The 21,670-nt window shown below is 50.1% G+C and overlaps 1 protein-coding gene across 1 annotated transcript; it reads left to right on the forward strand.

Annotated features, from left to right (window-relative positions):
- Positions 1 to 7,441: 7,441 nt before the first annotated feature.
- On the forward strand, positions 7,442 to 21,334 carry Spry4 (sprouty RTK signaling antagonist 4). The gene is made up of 2 exons (XM_052155756.1): positions 7,442 to 7,616; positions 17,621 to 21,334. The coding sequence occupies exon 2, from the start codon at positions 17,668 to 17,670 to the stop codon at positions 18,568 to 18,570; it is 903 nt and encodes a 300-aa protein (XP_052011716.1). The 5' UTR covers positions 7,442 to 7,616; positions 17,621 to 17,667; the 3' UTR covers positions 18,571 to 21,334.
- Positions 21,335 to 21,670: the final 336 nt, after the last annotated feature.

Genomic DNA, 21,670 nt, shown 5'->3' on the forward strand with positions numbered 1-21,670 from the left:
AAAAAGAATGCTTCTTTTACACAGTAGGCCATCACCCAGTTTGGAAGAGTAAAAATGAAAGGTCTTATCATATTCTGGGAGAAAAAATAAAATGGAAACTGTACTTTAAAAAAGAAAAAGTCACTGGGCGGTGGTGGTGCACACCTGTGATCCCAACACTCTGGGAGGCAGAGGCAGGCGGATTTCTGAGTTCGAGGCCAGCCTGGTCTACAGAGTGAGTTCCAGGACAGCCAGGGTTATACAGAGAAACCCTGTCTTGGAAAAAAAAAAAATCCACCCCCCACCCCCCAAAAAACAAGAAAAGAAAAAAAAGTCTGGGGCTGGAAAGACGGCTCAGTTGTTAAGAGCACTGGCTGCTCTCCCAGAGGTCCTGAGTTCAATTCCCAGCACCCATCTGTAGTGAGATCTGGGGCCTTCTGTCATGCAGGCATACATGCAAATAGAACACTCACATACATAAATAAATCTTTTTTTTTTTTAAAGTTTTTGGGACTTGAGAGACTGTCCAGCATTTAAGAGTGGATACTGCAAACAGCTCACAACCACCTCCAACTCCAGTACCAGGGTATTCAATGCCATCTGGGTTCCTCAGGTACCAGGCATGAACACGGAACACACATGAACACACACACAAACAAAAATAAAAGTAATCTTCTTGTTTGTTTAAGTTCTTAAGAGAAAGGGCAAGAAAGGGGAAACTAAGCCAGGTAGTGGTGGCACATGCCTTAAATCCCAGCACTTGGGAGGCAGAGGCAGGCGGATTTCTGAGTTCGAGGCCAGCTTGGTCTACAGAGTGAGTTCTAGGACAGCCAGGGCTACACAGAGAAACCCTGTCTCGAAAAACCAAAAAAACCAAAACCAAAAAAAAAAAAAAAAAAAAAGGGAAGTAAGAAAGAAAGGGGAAACTAATAAACTATGTTGTCATCAGCAGGCTCAGCATCTTCAAACTCTCCTGTTCCACAGACCAATTGGTCAGCACAGAGCAGCTGTGCAGCTGACACTAAGCACCAAGCCACCAGGCCATTTAGCACCCATAGCACCAAACAAAAGATGGTAGGAGCCACAGAGACTAACAACTTGGAGACATGGTGACACACAATAGAATGCCCATACTGAGGAGATTGAGTTGGGAAAATTTCTAGTTTGAGACTAGCCAAGGTTACCATAACAAGTTTTTTTTTCAAGAACAGTCCCCGCCTCTCCCAACAAATGCAAAGGTAAGACTGCAGGGAACTGGCCTACTATGTGCAGCGCTAAGTTCCACTGGGGAGGGGGTATATAAAGTCACTCACACAGGTCTTGAACTCCAATCTGTTCCACCACGATCCAACCAGGCTTGTTACCCTCAATTCTCCTGCCTTGGCGTCCCAAGATTTGGGAATACAGATAATGTCCCATCAAGCCTCATGAATATCACACTGTCACACCAGGCCTGCTGTGTGGCCCAGCCCAGCATGCATTGTGGAGGTCTAGGCATCAGGGACACTTTCCCAGAGCTCCAAGCTGTGCTCCCTCATCTGCATCCTGTCCTTTGTGTGCACTGCTGATAGTAACTTATTTAAAGTCTCTCTCCCCTATTTAACTACTCTGGAACATCTATGGAGAAGCAGCCACAGCCGCTGGGGGCTGGAGAAATGTTCATTTAACACACAAACGTGGGTCATGGAGGTCACTGTGTTTTACTTCCCCCTGATCCTCTCTGTAGCTTCGCCACTAGTGTCTGTCTCTTCTATTCTGTGACCTTAGCACCTGGTAGTGTGTTCAACCTAAAGGGAACATCTAATAATTTTAATGGAATTAATGCACACAAAGATAATACCTTGGCTTTTTTCTTTTCTTTTCTCTCTCTCTCTCTCTCTCTCTCTCTCTCTCTCTCTCTCTCTCTCTCTCTCTGAGACAGGGTTTCTCTGTGTATCCCTAGCTGTCCTGGAACTTGCTCCATAGACCACCAGGCTGGTCTCGATCTCAAAGATCTTCACCTCACCTCCCACCTCCGTCTCTGCCTCCCCAGTGCTGGAATTAAAGGTGTGTGCCACCACCCAGCTAATACCTTGGGCTTCTTAGCTGTAAAAGAAAGACTATAAGGCCAGGTGTGATGGTTTCTATATGTTTGGCCCAGGGAGTGGCACTATTAGAGGGTGTGGCCCTGTTGGAGTAGGCGTGTCACTGTAGGTATGGGCTATAAAATCTTCATCCTTGCTACCTGGAAGTCAGTATTCTGCTGGCAGCCTTCAGATGAAGATGTAGAACTCTCAGATCCTCCTGCACCATGCTGGCCTGGACACTGCCATATTCCCACCTTGATGATAATGGACTGAACCTCTGAACCTATAAGCCAGCCCCAATTAAATCTTGTCCTTTAAAGAGTTGCCTTGGTCATGGAGTCTGTTCACTTCGATAAAAACCCAAACTAACACACCGAGATAAGACTTTTCCTTCATTCTCTTTCCCCTTTTTGAGAAAGGCTCTTATGAGAGCCGAGGCTACCTTCTACCTCACAATGTAGCTGTGTTGCCCAGGCTAGCCTTGAACACACAGTCATTCTCTTGCCTCAGCCTATTCATGATTATGATTTACAGATGATCTGTAAACCATCAAGATTCTCTCTGTGTGTATCTCTCTCTCTCCTCTCTCTCCTCTTCTCTCTCTCTCTCTCTCTCAGAAGAGTCTCACTGTGTAGCCTTAGTTGGCCTGGGAATTGTTATGTAGACCAGGCAGGCCTTGAACTCAGAGTTCTGCCTGCCTCTGCCTCCAGAGTGCCAGATCAAAAGAGCTGTGTCACAATAGCAGGCATTTCCTACCCCCGCCCCCTTTCTTTTCCAGCACTAGGAAATGAACCTAGGACTGTATGCTTACTAAGCAAACTTGCTACCATTAAACTATATCTCAGTCCTATTTCAATTTTTATCTGGAGACAACATTCTCTAAGTTGCCCCAGATGGTTTTGAATTCACCCCATAGCTCAAGGAGGATTTGATTTGCAATCTCTTTCCTTTAACCTCCTTCACAGTTGTAACCTTGGCCAGGATATAGTTTTCCAAAGAAACATTATAAGGCTGGGGATGTAGAGATCTTGCTGATTATATACTAACCCAGAATTCTATCATTAGCACCACCACACACACACACACACACACACATGTTTTAAAGAAATATAACTGAAGCCAGGCAGTGATGGAACATGCTTTTTAAGCCAGCACTTGAGAGGCAGAGGCAGGTAGCTCTCTGAGTTCATTCAAGTCCAGCCTGGTCTACAGAAGTATTTTCCGAAACAGTTAGTGCAGAGAAACCAGGTCTTGAAAATGAATGAATGAATGAATGAATGAATGAACGAACAAATATAGCTGAGCATGGTAATGCATGGAGATTGCGTGGGTTGTGGCAGGAGGGTCCAGAGTCAGAGACTAACATGGGCTACATAATAAAAGACTTCCCAAAACAAAAGCCAAAATAACAACAACAACAAAACCAAGCTTGCGGGTGAAAAATACCCCGAGCACAGGATTGGCAAACAGTAGGTGCTTCATAAGTGTCTGACATTGAATTGGATCTTCAGCCTCTCTTCCCTCTCCAAACATGTCTCCTGGGCCCTTGGTAAAAGGGTAAAGCCCAGAGCTGCAGCCGCTCCATCTGGAGGGGATGAACTGTATGTATTTAAACTGGGGCTTAGTAAAAAGACCATCATCAGCACAGGACGGCTGAAATGGTTGTTAGAATCTGCTGCTAGAAACACACACACACACACACACACACACACACACACACAAAACAATAAAAAAAAAATGAAAAAAAAAAAAAACAACGAAAAACCCACATTATCCCATGCGCAACCACTGGGCAGTTTGGAAGGCACGTGTATAGCCTACCACCCAAATTACAATAGTCAACACAAGGTCCTCTACCTGCCGAGGAATAAATGCTCTGATCCCCCACTATCTGTCTTCTCACTCCCCGAAACCTCAGCCTTGGGGTTAATTTTGAGTTAAATCTGGGTGCTACACATGCTTAGAATTCCTCATCCTTGCCCATTAAGTTGTGGCCAAAGACTTTCTGTTCAAGTTGCCCACGTGCCAGGCTTTCGCCCATGTGTGGTGGCGCCTCCACCCCCTGACACCTCTGCTTAACACACGCTTTAAGGTTCCTTGGACTCACATCTCAGCCCTCAGTTGCAATTCAAAGCCACAGGCTCCTTTCCAAGATGCTTCCTGATACCTACATTGAAATCTGCCACCCGCGGGGCTAGGAAGATGGCTCAGTTGTAAAGCGCTTGTTTTGTGTGCTAACAAGTTTTATGTCAGCTTGACACGGGCTACAATCATTTGACAGGAAGAACCTATTAGATAGAAGAAAAAGCCTCCAAAAGATAAGTCTGTGGGTTATTTTCTTAACTAATTAAAAATAATGTGATGGGGAGAGCCCAGCCCCCATTGTGAGTGGAGCCATACTGGGCTGGCGGTTCTGCATTCCACAAGAAAACAGGCCGAGCAAGCCATGAAGAGCAAGCCAGTAAGCAGCACCCTTCCTGGCCTCTGCACCAGCTCCTACCTCCAAGTCCCTGCTCTGTTTGAGTTCCTTACTTGGCTTCTCTCAATGGACTGTGACTCAGGACTTGAAAGCCAAACAAACCCTTTCCTTCCCAAGCTGCTTCTGTCACGGTGTTTCATCATAATATTAACCCTAACTAAGACACTCTGCAGGCATGAGGACCTACATCTAGATACCCAGAATTCACATAAAAAAGCCCCCCCCCACACACACACAACACCTGTAATACCAGAAAGGGGGGCAGAAACAGGAGGATCCCTGGGGCTTGCTAGTCACACATTTTAGCTAAGCAGTGAGTTCCAGGTGCATCTCTGTGAGAGAGCCTAAGGTTGGAGAGGTAGCTCAGTGGTTAAGAGCACTCCTTGCTCTTGCTAGAGGACCCAGGTTTGATTCTCATCTTCCATCTGACAATTCACAAGCACCTTTAAGTCCACTCCCAGGAATCCAGAACCCTATTCTGAGCTCCGAAGGCACCAGGCACCCCCATGGCTTACATACATTCATACATGCAGGCAAGACACACTCACACACATAAAAATACATATATCTAATTCTTTTAAGGATCGACTTCTGTACTGCACACACAAGTGCACACCCTTCCACAGACACACAGGTAAACATACTCTCCTTTCACACGCCTCGTTTCTGTGACCTCAGAGAGGGCTAACGTCAATGCTCAAATTGCATTCATTCTGTCTCCTCAAAGACTGATCTTTTCAAAGGCAAGGAGTTATCTGTTCCCCCACCACCACCACGAGCCCTCAATCACTGCAGACAGCAGCATAGAACAAACAAATGGATTCCTCAGAAGCTGCTGCCCGCCAGTGTCTCGGATCAGCTGCAGAGGGTGGTGGGGCCTGAAGCTTCTCCCACTTCCTGACTTGGGCTGGGCATTTTCCTCCCTCAGGACAGAGTCACAGAGTGGAACAGTGTCTGTCTTCTGGCTACTTTTAAAATGAATGGATCAGGAAGCATCCCTTCTCTTTCCTTCACAGTTTACAAAAGGAGTTATTCATTCTCATCCTTGAAACTGAACAAGGGCCATGGGTGAAACCAGCTGGAAAAAAATGTCATTGTTTAACTGCTTAAAAGACAAGAAACGGGTTTCTCGGACCCTGATGGTGGGGCGGGGTTAGACTCGATGTAGAGAGAATTGGGTTGCAAGCCCCTGAAATTCAGCACATTTACTTGCCCTTCTGGTCACCAGATGCGGGACTTTTGGCCTCAATTTCCAGATCTGACAAATGGGAATAGTGATAAGCACAGAAGGAAGTCCCCCCCCCGCCCCTCCCCCCGTTCTGTATGGAGGTTCTGTACCAGGAAGGAAGCGGAGGCTCTGTGGGAGAGTCTGTTCTGGTCCCAGGAACTGAGTAAGTAACCACTGAGACGTGAGTCTGAGTGTTGCGAAGGTGTTTTACTACTAGGACACAGTGACCTTGGGTTCTGGTCTGAACAGCTTGAGATGGAGCCCCAGCCCCGGCCCCAGGCCAGACCTCACCAGAGCTTTGAGTCTTTCAATTGGTTCCTCTGACTACAGTCTAGCGCAGTCTTCTGATGGCTAACTGCGTAGGAGGAAAAAGCCTTACAAGCCTTGAAGGCCAAACACCAGCAAATCTTGCAGAGGATTCAGACTGAGAACCAGTTCTTATACTGCATCTAAGCCACCTCTACCCCAAGCTTCCCAGTTGCAGGACGGAGCTGGGCCAGATGCTTTAGCGCCCGACTTTTCTTTTCACCGGCTTGGGCTGCCACACCGCCCCCCCATCCCCCAGCAAAGAAAGGCTCTCCAGCCATTTCTATTCCCTCTGTGGCTCAAGAGCCCTGTTATTTAATACCGTGGCCACCCTGGCAGCATCCTGCCGCGGCCTGCTCCACCCATCCACCTGGCCAATTCTCCCTATTCCTTTAGGGGAGCGAAGTTGGGGGAGCATTAGGAAAAACTGTCTTCTATAACAAAGGGAAGAGGGCCACAAGAATACAAAAGCCTGGAAGAAGACAAGGACGCGAGTGGTGAAGGGGCACCTAGCCAGGGCAGCAGAGGGCGGGCGGAAGCTCCGGGCACTGCGGACATTACACTGGGGCGGGGGAGAGGCGGGGCGCTGAGAGGTGAGCGCCAGGCCTCTGGCTGAGTGGACAGAATCGCCCCGGGGGGTACTAGAGCCGGAAGAGGCCTCGGCCCAGATACTGTCCACACCCAAGAAATGGGAGGAGGAGTGGTCTGCACTTAGAAAGGGAGCCAGATTCACTCAGCAACCCCCACCCTGCCCTTCTTTGAAATAGACAAAGGACATTTTCTTAATTTTTGGCAAACGCGGCTGGAAGGTCCCTGGCCCCGACGTCCCCAGGCGCCACAGATCTTGAAAAAAAGAAGGTCCCCTGTAGGAGTCCTCTTGCTACCCCTCCCCATCGCCTGCGGTGACAAGAGATACGCAAACCGAGGTGTGTCCTCCCCTACCCAGCGCTGAGCCCAGGATTCAAAGGCCGCAGCGCCCCCACCCTCTAGTCACACTGACGGTTCCTGCCCAAGCCCGCAGTGGCGTGAAGGTGGCCTTTACCTCCTCTCGCAGGCTGGGAGGAGGGTACAACCCACGCAGCTAAGCCAGCTGCTGCAGTCGCCGCCGCCCTCCATTCATTACAAAGAAGAAAAAAAAAGGAACAACAACCTCCACCCCTCTTTGTAAAAGAACGACGTCCCCTGGAGAAGCAACAACCGGCCCCAGCAATCACGGGTTAAGCTCTTTTCCGGCCCCCCATTCATAAAAAAAGGAGCCTAGCGCATGCGCGCACGGGGTCGCTTGTGCCCACCCATTCATAGAATCGTGAGCGGCGCGCATGCGCACTGGAGCTCTCTGCCCTCCCATTCATAAAAAAGCCATTTTCCCAGGCAAGGGTTGCAACATCGCCGCCCAGGCAGCGAGCTGAGCTGACAGCGCGGAGCTGGCTCTGCTGGACTCAGGGAGCCTTACCGGCTCCTCTGACTAGCGTCTGCGAGTTCAACCGCGACTGACCCATTCGGGTTCGGGGATTTACACAGACGTGGAGCGATGCTTGTGACTCTGCAGCTCCTCAAAGTAAGTCTACAGTCTGTTTAGGGAACCAAAAGTACCCCCTCGATGCCATGACGCGGCTCCCCTCGGGCTGGGGCCAAGGGTGCACTATTTCGATCCGCTTTAGTGTCCCTTCCCTCGGTCTGCGCCTCCTCGGGTCCTTTGCGGTACGCCGCAGCTACCAGGCGCGCCCGGCCGGCTCGGCGCTGGGGGTGTTCACAGCCTGGCACTGCCGTTTTCGACCCCGGGCATTGCCAAGCCGGGCTTCCGCGCCCTGTGCGACTCTGGAAGCCCTGTGGGTGTCAGGGGAGTTTGCGTCTGGCCTGGCCTCTTCTCCTGCCACCACTCTCCTTGAGCGCTGGAACCCGCAGCTCCGGGCTCGCTCTGGAGCGACAGCTCGGGACTGGGGGGAAGCCCTAGGTTTAGGCAGCTCGCCCACCCCCGGGCTTCGTGCCCACGGTGCCAGCTCTGCCGTGGGTCTTCCCAGCCCGCCTCAGCGGCCTATGCTCGACGTAGCTTTTTCTTTCTTGGTTCCGAGCCGTAATGGGCAAGATTTCCTATCCTTATGCTTCTCTGCTGGATGGTCAGCGTGGGGCCAGCCAAGGACTGAGCTTTCCGCTCCCTTCCCTTGGCGAGGAGGTTCCAGGCCGTCTGACCTTTGCTCGGCTGCCTCATTTTATGCTGTACATCTGCCTTGCTTCGCTTCTTCTGGGCCTGAGGCTCCTTAGCCACCCGGTGCCCCCCTATTCTCAGACATCGATCTTTGCCAAGCCCCAGGGCCCCTGGGCCTCTCGCTAAGGTTGTGGTGGGGGCTGAAGGTGCGTTTACATAACGCCGGGCGTGTGGGAGCTGGAGGAAGAGGTTGCGTGCGTAGGAGAGATAGATAAGGTGCCCACTTTCCCTCCTTGTTGGTACCAGACTTGACAACACCGGGAATAGAGGATAAAGACGGTATGTTCTGAAAAATTCGGAGTCGCCAGGGCCACGGGGTCATTGAGGAGGGGAAGGGGAAGGACGGGCTTGGCCAAGCCGGGCAGCTGGAGCTTGGCTCCATCACTGGGGCCATGGCTGTGCCCAATTCCCTCTCCTAGCAGACGATCAAAAAGCATTTACAGTAGCTGCTCTTGGCCAAGAAGACGGTTTCTCAATTCTTTTGATTGGGGGCTGGGGGTTGTGAGCAAAGGAGGTGAGAGGCAGAAAGATGGCTGTATGACGCGAAGGGTTGAGGGATGGAGTTCTAGACGACTTGGGCTGGAGGGGATTGCATGCTGAGCCGAGGGGGAGCTGCTGACTGGGCATCCATATTGTCAGGCCTGACTGGGGCAGAAGGCCTCCTACTGCGCAGGGAGGCCCCCTAGAACCCTGCGGTGCTGCTGGGAAAAGATAGATTCCTTGGGTCCTCGGACACAGTGGTAGTCTCCTCTTCAGTGTCTCCAAACCAGTGGCGTGATTTCCCCCCTTTTTAGGAGAGGCAGGGGAACCTGGGGAGGGCAGGCGTCCTCCACATCTCCTCTGTAGCTGACCAGCGCTGCAGCCTTCCTGACGGGCCACTGCAGCGGTACAGAGCTGGAAGGTGAGACCTAGAGAGGTTGGGAAATAGGGGTTTATCAATCTCTTAATAAGTTCCGTCTGGCCTAAGGCCCTACCCAATATTGCACTAGTAGATTTCACAATGTTTAGAGTTCGCCGGATCTTCACACAAATGGAGCTTAAACATCTGAAATTTTCTGCTTCTAAACCTGCTTTAGTTGCACGTGGATGTGAATGGATCTGGAAGGAAAGGACCGCTTCTGCTCGGGCTCTTTCTCTGAAAGAAAGAAGTTGTAGGGTTGACTTGACACGCCAGAGTGTGAATTTCCTCTATTGCTACTTTGAAAGAAGTACCTTTGAGATACTTCTTTCCTTCCTTGGTTCCAGGAAAATCCTCACCAGGCCAGAGCAGACTGCTGAACTCTAGATGGACAATTAGGTCTAGGGCGCTTTCGTGACATCCCTTGGTTAGATTCCATCTGAAATTTTTAGACCTAAGTTCAAGGGTCACTTTCTTTCTCCTGGGATGTCCCAGCTCTCTCCTTGGGTCCCACGACCTCTCCCACATTTCCTTCTGAAATACTAGCCTCAATCGCAGCTTTGGTTCAGTCTGGTGGGAGGAGACTGACAGCAGGCACGTAAGACTGGAGTCATTCAGGGAAGGTGAGAGGCTGGACATCTGTGGTCCTTTTTGCCTGTATCTCATTCCAGAATTGGCAGTTTGGAAATCACCCTTTGCCCAGTTCATACCTCTTTTTCACTATCTTGCAAACTTAGCACTATATGTGCCCAGGGGTTTGGCTGACTTTCTAAAACAACAGACAACAAATGAAGGCAAATCAGTGATCCAAACTTCAGGGAGACACACAAAACCCATTAACATGTTCTTAAGTGGCTTTTGAAATGTGTTACTCTGGGGTTTTAACATCTCTGGATCATCCATAAGAGCTTTTAGGTTCCACTTTCTGCTGTCGAGTGTCCCTTAATGTGGTTTCTTTCTGCCCTGTTTTTTGGATTCATATAGCATTTTAAAATTATTTTTTGAGACATGGACTCATTATCTAGTCCCGGTTGGGTTCAAACTCACCCAGAGACCCTCCTGCCTTTGCATCCCAAGTGCTGGGATTAAAGACTTGAGTAGCTTGGCCAAGCTGACATTTTTCTTCAGTTCATGCCTGTTAGATATGGCCTGGGTGTTCAGAGTGGCCTAAGGAAAAACAGCCATCTTTTGAGTTTAATTTGGTTCTGAATCTAGGGTGTCCATCCTCTGCTGGAAACAGGAAGGGAGTTCTGTGGGTCTAGCTGTGGGAGAATTCCTGCCATTTGATTTGGTCTGCTAGAATGTTTAGGGCTTGTGGAGTAGACTGACTAGGCTTTCTTGTTTGCCCGCTGGCTTGCTTCTTTTGAAGCAGGGTCTTGTCTGTAGGCACAGGCTAATCCTGAACTCTTAGAGGTTTTCTTGCTGCTATTATTAATTACATATGTGGGTACTTCCATGTGAATGCAATTACCCACAGAAGCCAAAGGTGTGGGATCCCCCCTGGAGCTGGAGTTACTGGCAGTTGTAAGCTACATGATGTTGTTGGTGCTGGAAACCAAACTCCGGTCCTTTTGAAGACCAGTATGTATGTGCTCTTAACCACTAAGGCCTCTCTCTGGCCCCATAGCTTTGAGTTTCTCATTTTCCTGTCCCCTCCTGTAATCCTGGGTGCTAGCTTTACAGATGTGCTATCTCAATGAGTTATGAGTTGCTTTTATTTTGTTTTGGGTTTTTTTTTTTTTTTTGAAACAAGGTCTTGGCTGGACTGGAACTTCCCACATAGACATGCTCATTTCCAACTTGGAGCAATCCTCCTGCCTCTGCCTCCTGAGTGTTGGCATTATGAGCAGGCTCCACGGTTCCCCTTTTACAACAGGTTTTTATTTTTTGTTTTTTGTTTTTAAATAAGAAGATTGGTAAGAGAGGAGAAGAATACAGTGATTGGGTTTTTGCGAAGAGACAATGGCTAACACAGGGAAATTTTGTGTATCATTGGTCCTTTCAGACCAGGTTAGGGGCTGGGAAGCATAGGACTTAATGGAGAACAAACTGTCCCAGAGCCTGAGGGACCAGGGGCAGCCAGTAGGGCTGCTAATGAGTAGCTAGGACTGGGGCTCACTGTCAATCCTGTACTCCTGGGAGGAGGGTCTAGTTTTAAAGACATTTTGAATAAAGGGCACAGGAAGTATCTATAATGTAAAAGGTGGGCTATTACTGGCTCTTGGGGAGCTGGGGCTGCCATGCAGATCCGGGACAGCTGACTAGGTTAGAGATTGTATCCATGACATGTGGCCAGGCTTAAGAGGCCCCGCTGTTCAGCTGTGATGGGCTTGTTCTTACCGAGAAAGGGCCTCCAGTCTGTGAAGGAAGGGAGGAAGCGAGACGCTGTAGAGAGAGCACAGATGTTGTAGGTCTAGCAGAGGAGGGGAAGGGGACCCCGGGGCAGGTGGCCACTTGGAGAAGAGCCGGTTCCCTTGTCAGTCTGTTCCTGGCTGGGAATAGGGGAAGTCATTTCCTGTTCAATCCCAAGGGAGAGCTAAAAAAATCTATTGTCAGTCCAGTTTCTTGGTGGAGACAATAAGACCATCTTGATGACTTCTAAAAAGAAGCCTTCCAAGGTGCAGCGGTCTGCAGGCTTCGGGTCACGTGCTGCACTTGGGCTTGGACCAGGAGTTCCCGAATCGCGCTACTGGTTAGCAGGCTCCATGTATTCCCTTCCCCCACCCCTGCCTTTGTGACATGGCTTCTGATCCCTCTAAATGGGGTACAGGGCAGACAACAATCACAGGGGCATACATACAGCAACACAGAAACTTGAAACTGCTTTAAATTGTTCAAAATACAGCAAGAGAAGGGAACAGGGACGGAAACTGGTGATGGACAAAGGACAGAGGACCACTGTTTTCTTCTGTGATTCCTCACAGGGCCAGCTGTGAGCTCTTTAGGCCTAGGAAGCAGGGAGCCAGTGAGGGTGTGTCCTTAGACAGATTCAGTTGCCTTCTTTCAGTGGGCCAGGTCTTCACAAATTGGCTTCCTCATATGGCCCAGGGAAGGAAGTCCCTGGCTTTCCCCACCCCCTCTCTTAAGGGTCTTTCTAAAAGCAGTAAGTCATCATTTGGCTGTAGCTTAATGAACTACACTGGGACAGCGTCACAAAGGACCAGGCATCGGTGTTGCAGAGGGCTGGGCGGGCTCTCGCAGCCAAAAGGCCCTTTTTTCTGAGTTGTTTAAAGGGTTAAACAGCCCTCTGTGGAAGAACCTGCTAAGACTGACTGAATGGGCAGCAGAGAAACTGAGCGTTCATTCAGAGCTTCTTGCCAGTTTGTCATTAGCTGACCTGTAGATTTTAACGTACAGCCTGCAGGTCCCCTTCTTAAGATACGATGGCCAGCTTGTGAGAACAGTTGACATGCCCCTTGCAGCCTGTGTCCATTTCCCTCCCACAGGTACTGTGGGCAGTGATGGTCAAGACAGGCAGCTCTGAGCTGACCCACCAAGCTGCAGATCAAGGGACTGTGGTGGGAACGGGTGGGGGTGGGGAGCTTGCTGATTCATCAGCCCTGGCCGCTTCTAGTTTCCTTGAGTGGCTCTCCCCTTCCCTCCCCTACACACCTGCACTGGAAACTCTATGATCAGAGATGCCTCAGGAAGGCCCCCCCATCCCCCAAAGCTTAGCTTGATGGGTGAGGAGGGAGGGAGTCCCCTTTCACCCCAGTATTTATTTCCTTTTCCTTTAAGGGCTGTTTCACAGTGAAACCCTGTGAGGTCAAGTAACAGAAAAAGTAGCCAAAAAATGCTAAATTGAAACTTGTAGCTAGCGATCGGGGTACAGACAGCCTATCTGGAATCATTGATCTGCTGATTGGGCTCCTGAATCTCTCCACCTCCACTTGGGGGGGGTTGGTGGCTTAATGGGGGTAATGGTAACTGAAGGGTCCACGGCTAGGAAAATGATTGGTGCTTGTACAGTTTTCCATGGATCACCTCGGGTAGGGAAAACCGCAAGTCATGGTCGGCTAGGGCTCTGAGACCTGAGCCGCAGGGTCACGTGACTGTATAGGAATGAATCCTACCCCATCACTTGCTCTACCTTGTCGAGCTTTAGAGTGCCTTCTCCCTCTCATGGGTGTGCACACATGTCTTGTCTTCCCCAATAGCGCTCTATCTTATTTATATGTTTGAGTGTTAATGTGCATGTATGTGTACTACACGTATACCTTATATTCTTGTGAGCTAGAAAAGGGTGTTAGATTTCCCTAGAAGGAGAGATACACATGATTGAGAGCCGCCATGCGGGTGGTGGAGAATAAACCCAGGTCCTCCCCAAGAACAGCGAGTTCTCTGTTCCTCCAGTCCCTCTGCCTTGTCATTGGAGATAGGAATGGGGTCTTTCCTTGAACTGGTGATAATCTGGTGGTGTGACTGGCTCTGCGGCTTCTCCTGTCTTCACTACACTAGGGCTACAGATCTGACAAAACTGTGCATTAGGGACCAGAACGTCAGTCCTCTCATCAGTCCTTTGCTTTCATTTCTAACTCCAGAATGGGCGCCATCCCCTAAGATAATGGTGAAGAGTAGATGAAAGAATATACCTGACCAGGTGCAGTGGAAAGCCAGGCACCAGGAAGGGTTCCATGAATATCAGCCCCTTCTAATAATTAGCAGCTACTAATAATATTATTCGGTCGGGGGGGGGGGGGTGACGGGAAAGCTCCTTCTTACGCTAACCATATCACTGGGAGGCACTTTCTTGGCTAAGTGCAGGGTTGGCGTCATTTCCATCCGGAGTCTTCCAAATTGACCATCAAGCTCTTCCCAACAGCTTACTGAGACAAAGCCTCCCGTCCCGGAGGAGAGAAGCAGAGGTGCTCTCGTGGACGTTCATTTAACACCTGCAGAGATGCACAGACTGAGGGCTGGAAGTGTGGAGACTCATCTTGGGAATAGAACTCAGACCTGGGGGTGGTGTGTGTGTGTGTGTGTGTGAGGGGTTGTCAGACAGGCAGTTGAGGAAGTTGACCTCGGCCACATCCGTTCAGCAGAGGCTGGCTGAGGCAGGCCTAAGTGAGTACGAGCCAGGCAGCCATTGGGGTTTGTTGAGATGCTGGCTGCAAGAGTTGAGGGTTATGGTAGGGAGATGCCATTTTTTTGAACATGCCTTCTGGAACCAAATGTCAGATGCTTCGTGTCCTAAGAGAGCTGAGTCATTGGGGGCCAAGATCCCACACACTCCCTCGTGAGGTTGGCCTAGACTGTCGGCCCAGATGTTGACAGCTGCCTCTGGAACTGATGGGAGCCTGTGCGCGGCAGTAGCCTCCTCACTGCCTCCAGTGGCTGCTCCGAACTAGTTTTGTGGCTTGGAGAGTCAGTCTGCTCGCTGATTCCAGGGCCTCTGAAACATCCTTCAAAGTTGCCTGTGCTTTTTGCTTCATCTGCAAGAAACGCAGCTGCTTTTTTAAAAGTCTTGGTATCCTGCTTGGGAAAGCAGAGTGGGGAAATCAGTCTGCCTCTGTGGCTTACTTAGGAGCTAGCTTATCTTTCTCCTGCATTTCTGTCAGTGCTGCGCTGGGTCCTGAGATAAAAAAAAAACAAACCCTAGCTACAAGGGCCAATACGGAGGCATTTTGTTGGCAGGTGTTTCCAAGCTGGGCTTTCTGGAATCGGAGGATCATCATGTTGTCAAGGAGGAAGGTTCTGGCTGACACGAGAGTCTTATCTGTGACACTTTATGATGCAAAAGTTATATTTCCCCCTTTTAACCAAAGACCCTGGAACTAGAACCTGGGCCTTCTAACTAGCTGGTCATTTGACCCCAAACTTAACATTTTCTAGAGGAAAGGCCTTGGGAACCTCCTTAGAACAACCATACTCTGAACAGTAGCATTCCTTAGAGATGCCTGCCCTCTGTAGATAGATGCTTCTTCCTAACCCTGACCCAACAGTTCACTTGAAGCTGCCTTGATGAGAGAATGTTCTTCAGTAGCAGGCCTGCCAGATGGTTGAGGCAAACTGACGGAGGTGACGCTCTGTGCTGTGTTCACACCTGAAATCATAGCAGTTGGGAGACTGAGGGAAGGAAACCTCTATGAGCTCAAGACCAGCCTGGGCTATTATTACATAGTAAGTTTCAGACCAACCTAAGATGTAATGTGAAACCTTGTCTCAATAAACAGTTTTAAAAAAAAGTTCTGATTTCATTGAGAACTTTGGAGGCCTGTACCTGGTACACAGGTAGTTTTTATCCAAGACAGACAGAGAAATAGTGTATGAAGAAATATCTGTAGAGCCAGTAGTCAGTGAGTGTCCTATGTAAATGGGAACTCCCTGGTGACTGGGCTTTGAAGCCTATAGAGAAGACTGGGTGTTTTTGTGTTCAGTGGCGTAGATGATGCGTAGACTGGTGCCGGGGATAGCCCTTATTTCCTGCTGGCTAGAAGCATCCAAAGATGCTTCAGTTCTTTGTAACCAAACCCTCCTCTCTGAGCAAGGGCAGGCTTAGTAGTGAGTTCCCTCAGCCTCCTCCCTCCATCACTACAACACTTTTCCATAGTTTGAGTTCCAGGGAGCCAGGTGTCACTCTCCTGTGATACTGAGGTGGTCCCAGCATTTGGGGTAAGGGGAACTAGAAACCCTACCTCACATGTCCTTGACAACACCTTTGATGCAAGATAAACTGAGATGAGAGACAGGAACTGTCATTAACATCTTCTGAAAAAGCATTTGCAGAAACACCACCCTCGCCACAGCTCAGTGTGTGTTGTCTTTCTGAAGACCCTCCTTCCCCTTCTCCACCCTCCCCCTCCCCCAGTCCCTTGAAGTTCTTTGTGGAATCTTCCCACAGTGTAATCTTTCCTTTGGATTCCAAATTGTGTCTCCTTTGAGCAGAGGTCCTGGCCTTCTGCTGCCATTTCTTTAAATTGATCTCCATCCGAATTCCAAATGTAAAGGTCAGCAGGCAAGGAAATGGCACTTCTAATAGAAAACAATGTGCACTTTCTAAATTTGAACCGAGCCGTTTCCGCTCTTTGATTTAAGTGACTTCCTGGGGTTCCGTGTCAGGCACTGCAGTTGAATCTCTGGCCGGATGCCAACGTAAAATTGCACTCTCTCAGTGAAATTAGAAACTGATCCAGGGCTGGCTTAGCTATTCTAGTAAATAGCATTTAGTCTGAACGTTCAGCTCAGCACTTGAAAATGGGCGATGCGAGCACCCCTTGAGAGGATTTCCCATGCAGGCTGCTGGGAGCTCACCTACCAGGGGTTATTGGCTGCTGGCCGTGGCTGCTCTTGGAAGTGGGAGTAAAAGGCTAATGTCCTGGATGAGCAGGCATCCCTACCTTCTCAGTCTCCAGAATGAACGCTTTTGTTTTCCCTGCTCGCTCATGAGCTCCAGGGAGCACACAGGAGCTGTTGTATTGACCACATATATGGTCCTCGGGGCCCCAAGTACAGTCCCTGCAGGACTTGGAAATGCTTACTTAGGAAATCAACGTGGTTTTATTTTGAGGCAGTGATGAATTGTTTAGTACTCTGTATGCTAGGTACCAGGTGTGCATTTTCTTATTTAATCTTTGCAAGAACCCCTTTAAAGATGCAAAACTCAGGGTCCCAGCACGCAACCATGACAGAGGCAGGTGGATCCCAGTGAATTCAAGGCCAGCCCAGGTCTTTCCACCTGCTCCCCAAAAGGTATTGGGTGCGGGGAGTGAGGTGACTCAATTGGTACAGATGTTTATTCACAAGCATGAGGACAAACGTCATCATATATAAAGGAAGGACAGAAAGAAGGGAATGGCCACTAGGAAGTTTTGTCCCCTGACCCACACATACATTAAAAATAATTTAAGCGAGGCAGTGGTGGCACATGCCATTAATCCCAACACTAGGGAGACAGAAGCATCTGGATCTCTGCGTTCGAGGCCAATCACTGGTCTACAGAGTGAGTTCTAGGATAGCCAGGGCTACACAGAGTAAACCTGTCCCAACTCTGACCCCCACCCCCAAAAAATATTAAAAGGAAGTTGTAACTTGTTCACAGCAATGCTGTTAGGATTAAAGCCGTTTTTTGAGACAGACTCTTAGTCTGTAGTCCAGGCTAGTCCCCCTTGCTTCCACCTTCCCAGTTCTGGGATTATGGGCATGTGCCACTATGTCTGGCCCTACCGCACCTACCCATGGTGCTGATGACCATAGCCAGAACCTGTGAGGAGAGCCCTCTACCACCAAGCTGTGCTTCAACCCAATAGCTCTAATTTCTTCCATAGTGTTATCGTTTTTTGACCATTCAAGCCTTAGGAATTTCTGGGAAGTAGTTCACTGAACTTCCTAGAAGGAAGGAATTTAGTTCCCATTTTATTTCGGCTCCCAAGGTCTCATCTTAAGATTGAGGAAAGTGTGGTAACAGGCTATGTATTGATGCTTGGAATCCATTTTCTCTTTTTTCCGTCCTCTCCTTCAGGATCCGTAGAAGCCTGTCGGTTGGTGCAGTTCAGGACCCCCGGCCTCATGGAGCCCCCGGTTCCCCAGAGCGGCGTCCCTGTGAATCCCAGCTCAGTCATGGTACAGCCCCTTCTTGAAAGCAGAGCGCCCCACAGCCGGCTCCAGCACCCACTCACCATCCTACCCATTGACCAGATGAAGACCAGCCACGTGGAGAATGACTACATAGACAACCCCAGCCTGGCCCCTGCCACGGGTCCCAAGCGGCCTCGGGGTGGGGCCGCAGAGCTGGCGCCTACACCTGCCCGCTGCGACCAGGATGTTACTCACCACTGGATCTCCTTCAGCGGTCGGCCCAGCTCTGTAAGCAGCAGCAGCAGCACTTCCTCCGACCAGAGGCTCCTAGATCACATGGCTCCACCGCCCGTGGCGGAGCAGGCCTCCCCCAGGGCTGTGCGCCTCCAGCCCAAGGTGGTCCACTGTAAGCCGCTGGATCTCAAGGGCCCAGCACCTCCGCCAGAGCTAGACAAGCACTTCTTGCTGTGTGAAGCCTGTGGGAAGTGTAAGTGCAAGGAGTGTGCGTCCCCTCGGACGTTACCCTCCTGCTGGGTCTGCAACCAGGAGTGTCTGTGCTCAGCCCAGACCCTGGTCAACTACGGCACATGCATGTGCCTGGTGCAAGGTATCTTCTACCACTGTACTAATGAGGATGATGAGGGCTCTTGCGCTGACCATCCCTGCTCCTGCTCCGGCTCCAACTGCTGCGCCCGCTGGTCCTTCATGGGCGCCCTCTCTTTGGTGCTGCCCTGTCTGCTGTGCTACCTGCCAGCCACAGGCTGCGTCAAGCTGGCCCAGCGCTGCTATGATCGCCTGAGACGCCCCGGTTGCCGCTGCAAGCACACGAACAGCGTCATCTGCAAGGCAGCCAGCGGGGACCCCAAGGCCAGCAGGTCCGACAAGCCTTTCTGACATTTTTGGATGAAAATGTGGTCCCTCCTGCCAGTCTCCTGAGGCCGACCTTACTCATCTGGCCTCTCCTGAAACCCTAGAGTGGGAAGAAACCGGCAGAGAACACTACTGCCTAGCCTTGAGTTCCCAAAAGGACGAAGACACACTTTGGGGATTCTCACGGTCTTGAAACTTTGTTAATCAGCAGTGACAGTGTCAGGATGTGGTGGTAGGGGGCCAGTTTTCCTGTTTCAGAAGACGGAAGACAGATGTGGACACACTCTGCAAGTTCAGCCACTCAGTGGCCTTCCCAGCCCCTCCGCTCTCTCCCCCTTTACCATTCTCTCTCTGGCTCCTGCTGGAACCTTCTACTTGGGAGGAACAGCTGATGGGAGGAGCGATACCTCGAGGAAGACCCTCAGAGCCTTGACTTCTATCTTTGCCGTCTCTGTCCATGCCTGTTGGCCTTGGCCTCTCGGGAAGGTGCACCGTAGCAATTCCTGCTGTCTGCACTCAATGGCGGAGAACAAAATCACAGGCAAGCTGCCACCTCCCTGGAGCTGCAGGGTGGAGAAGGAACCACCTGACAGTGCGTTCCTCCTAGCTTTCAATCACACAACGTGGGGGTGTCCACTCGTCACACAACCCTCGCTCTTAACCGAGTCACAGACTGGCCTGCCTGCTGTGTGTCCTGAGCTCTTTCGACTCCAATTCTTTATAGAAACTTGCTGGGTTAAGAAGGCCAGGATGACACAAGCAAGACCAAATATCATTTTGCCAATGAGTCTGAGGCTGTGGTCTCTAGATCCAGCCATGATGTTTTTTTATATGTTTAATGAAACTAGATGCTATTGGTGTTTAAACAATAATAATACAACAACTTGCTTCCTTTTGGGCCACCCCCAGGAAGGGCTGATATCAAAATCTGGGGGCAAGCAACCTCAAGGAACGTTCCCCCTGCACATCAAGAATGGCAAAGAAGAGGCCGTACCTCCTCCCATTGGCAGAATGGCAGCTGAGCCGAGCTGGGGTTGAGTTTTCTTCTGATTCTGCTGCTTGCTGTCCTAGCCTTTTGTGTATAGTGACGCGTTTGTCTTTATGTAAATAGAGAGATGACAGAGTCTATTTTAGTGTTAGGAGGCCCCGTGGGGAAGTCAGAAGATGTCAGTGAGGGTGGGGAACGATTCTCCAGGGGCTGCTGGGTTTGAGCCCCAGTTTTTGTGTGCAGCACACACACACACACACACACACACAACCCCTCCCAACAGCCCCCCAAAGACGTAGCAACTCTTTCTCTCACGGTGCTAAAGGACTGGGAAGCGCAGCACACCCAGTGGGTAGGTACTTGTTGCATGCAAAAAGCTATATGTCTCTCTGGTCCTCGCCCCCAGCTGTTGTGTGGGTTTTGGTTTTCCTTTTTTTCCCCCTTTGTGTGGTATTTTGTTCCCATCCCTGCTTTTGATTTGAGAAGTAGCCTAGGTCAGAAGAGGTACCCCAGGTAAAATGGGGGAGAGCATTAGGCAGACATCAGGTGGAGCATTTTTGGTTCTTTTGTGTGAGCTGCCCCCAGGGAGGAGGCAAGTAGCCGATAGAGTGGCAGAGTGTATGTACCTACTGCTCTTTTCTTAAGGATTCGCCCCACCCCCACCCCGGAAGCTACTACGAGTAGTAGAAGTGGTAACACCTTATGATTTAGAGTAATGTAACTGTAGGTATTTATTGATCAGAGGAAGGGAGGGTTTTATTTCCAGCTTTATTTATGTAACATTTACTGGCTTGTAAAAGGCAAGTATAAGTTCTGCATCTTCCTCGTCTATAGCTAATCCATACATAGACCTGCCCTTGCCACAATTGGAATGTTCTTGCACACATCGGAAGGAAAGATAGAAGACAAACTCCCCCCTTCCCCCCAGATCAGCGAACCACTTAACACTAATTGAATGTATTAGAAGCTTTCTGAAGGGGCTAGAGATGTTTTCCTCAGATGAGGTGTGTGGAGGGAAACCTCCAAAATGATAGCGCACACGTGCACTCTTTCTAAGATGCCTGGGAGCTTTGCCCAGAGTCCCTCCCTCAGTTTGTCTCCACAGGACAGCTGACCGACCCAGTGGCGGGTTGCACTTTGGGGATCTTGGTCTACACACTTCTGTGGACAGTTGAGCTACATAAGCCGTGTATGCGCACATGCACACATGATATATATAGACCCTCTATCACATAGACCCTGTTTCCTGGCAACCCCTCCCAAACCCTGACTTTGTGTACATAGCTGTAAACACGGATTTGGGGGGTTTTGGTTTGTTTCCCCACCCCACCACCTCCTTGTTTTGGCTTAGGAATGATGTCTACAGAACTCTCTCCGCCCCCCAAAAGTTTACCGTGGGACCCACTTGCTCAGTGGTAACGGAAGGGGTGAAGGAAGGATCCTTTTCCCTCTGCCCTGTTGTTTTTCTCTGGCTTCTTGGCAAACACCCACACGTGGAGGATGCAGACATACAAAAAAGGGGTAGTTTGTGTGTAGCCGCCCCCCCCCCATCCCTTTCCCAGGTTAGTCAGCAGGCATTGAGAGGCTCTTACACCATTCCTGTAGCTGTCTCCGATTGGTTTGCTAGTGTTGGCAGCTTGCTTGGCTGAGTTCCATCCCTTCCAAAGCGCCAGCTGGTTCCCACTTCTAGACCTGCGGTGGGTGTCAGTTGTGCCTGAAGCCGAGGATGGCATCTGGAACCGTTCTTAAGGTACCTTGGCTACTTGGTTTCCCCACTGTAGGGAAAGGCTACTCTAAGAACACGGGGGGGGGGGGGGGGGGGAGAAGGGGGGTGGTCTGAGGCTAGGCTAGTAACACCTTTCAAGGTCCCATCAAAGCTCGTCAAGCCAATTGGAAGGGAGCAAAGAGCAGCCCTTACTGTTGAGCCCTGCTCAGCTGACGTGATGGAAGGCATCCTTATAACTGTGATAGGTTCTTTGAGCTAGTGTAGTCTGCATCAATGGGGCCCAGCTGGATCACAACCCCAAGGGGGCAACACGTCCCAAGTTGGTCAGGGCCAGAACCCAGGTAGGTACCCATCACTCTGAAGCAGCTTGGTATCTCCAGTGCTGTTCTGAGGAATGGTTGAGGTGTGTG

This window comes from Apodemus sylvaticus, chromosome 13 (genome assembly GCF_947179515.1).
Source record: "Apodemus sylvaticus chromosome 13, mApoSyl1.1, whole genome shotgun sequence".
NCBI lineage: Eukaryota > Metazoa > Chordata > Mammalia > Rodentia > Muridae > Apodemus > Apodemus sylvaticus.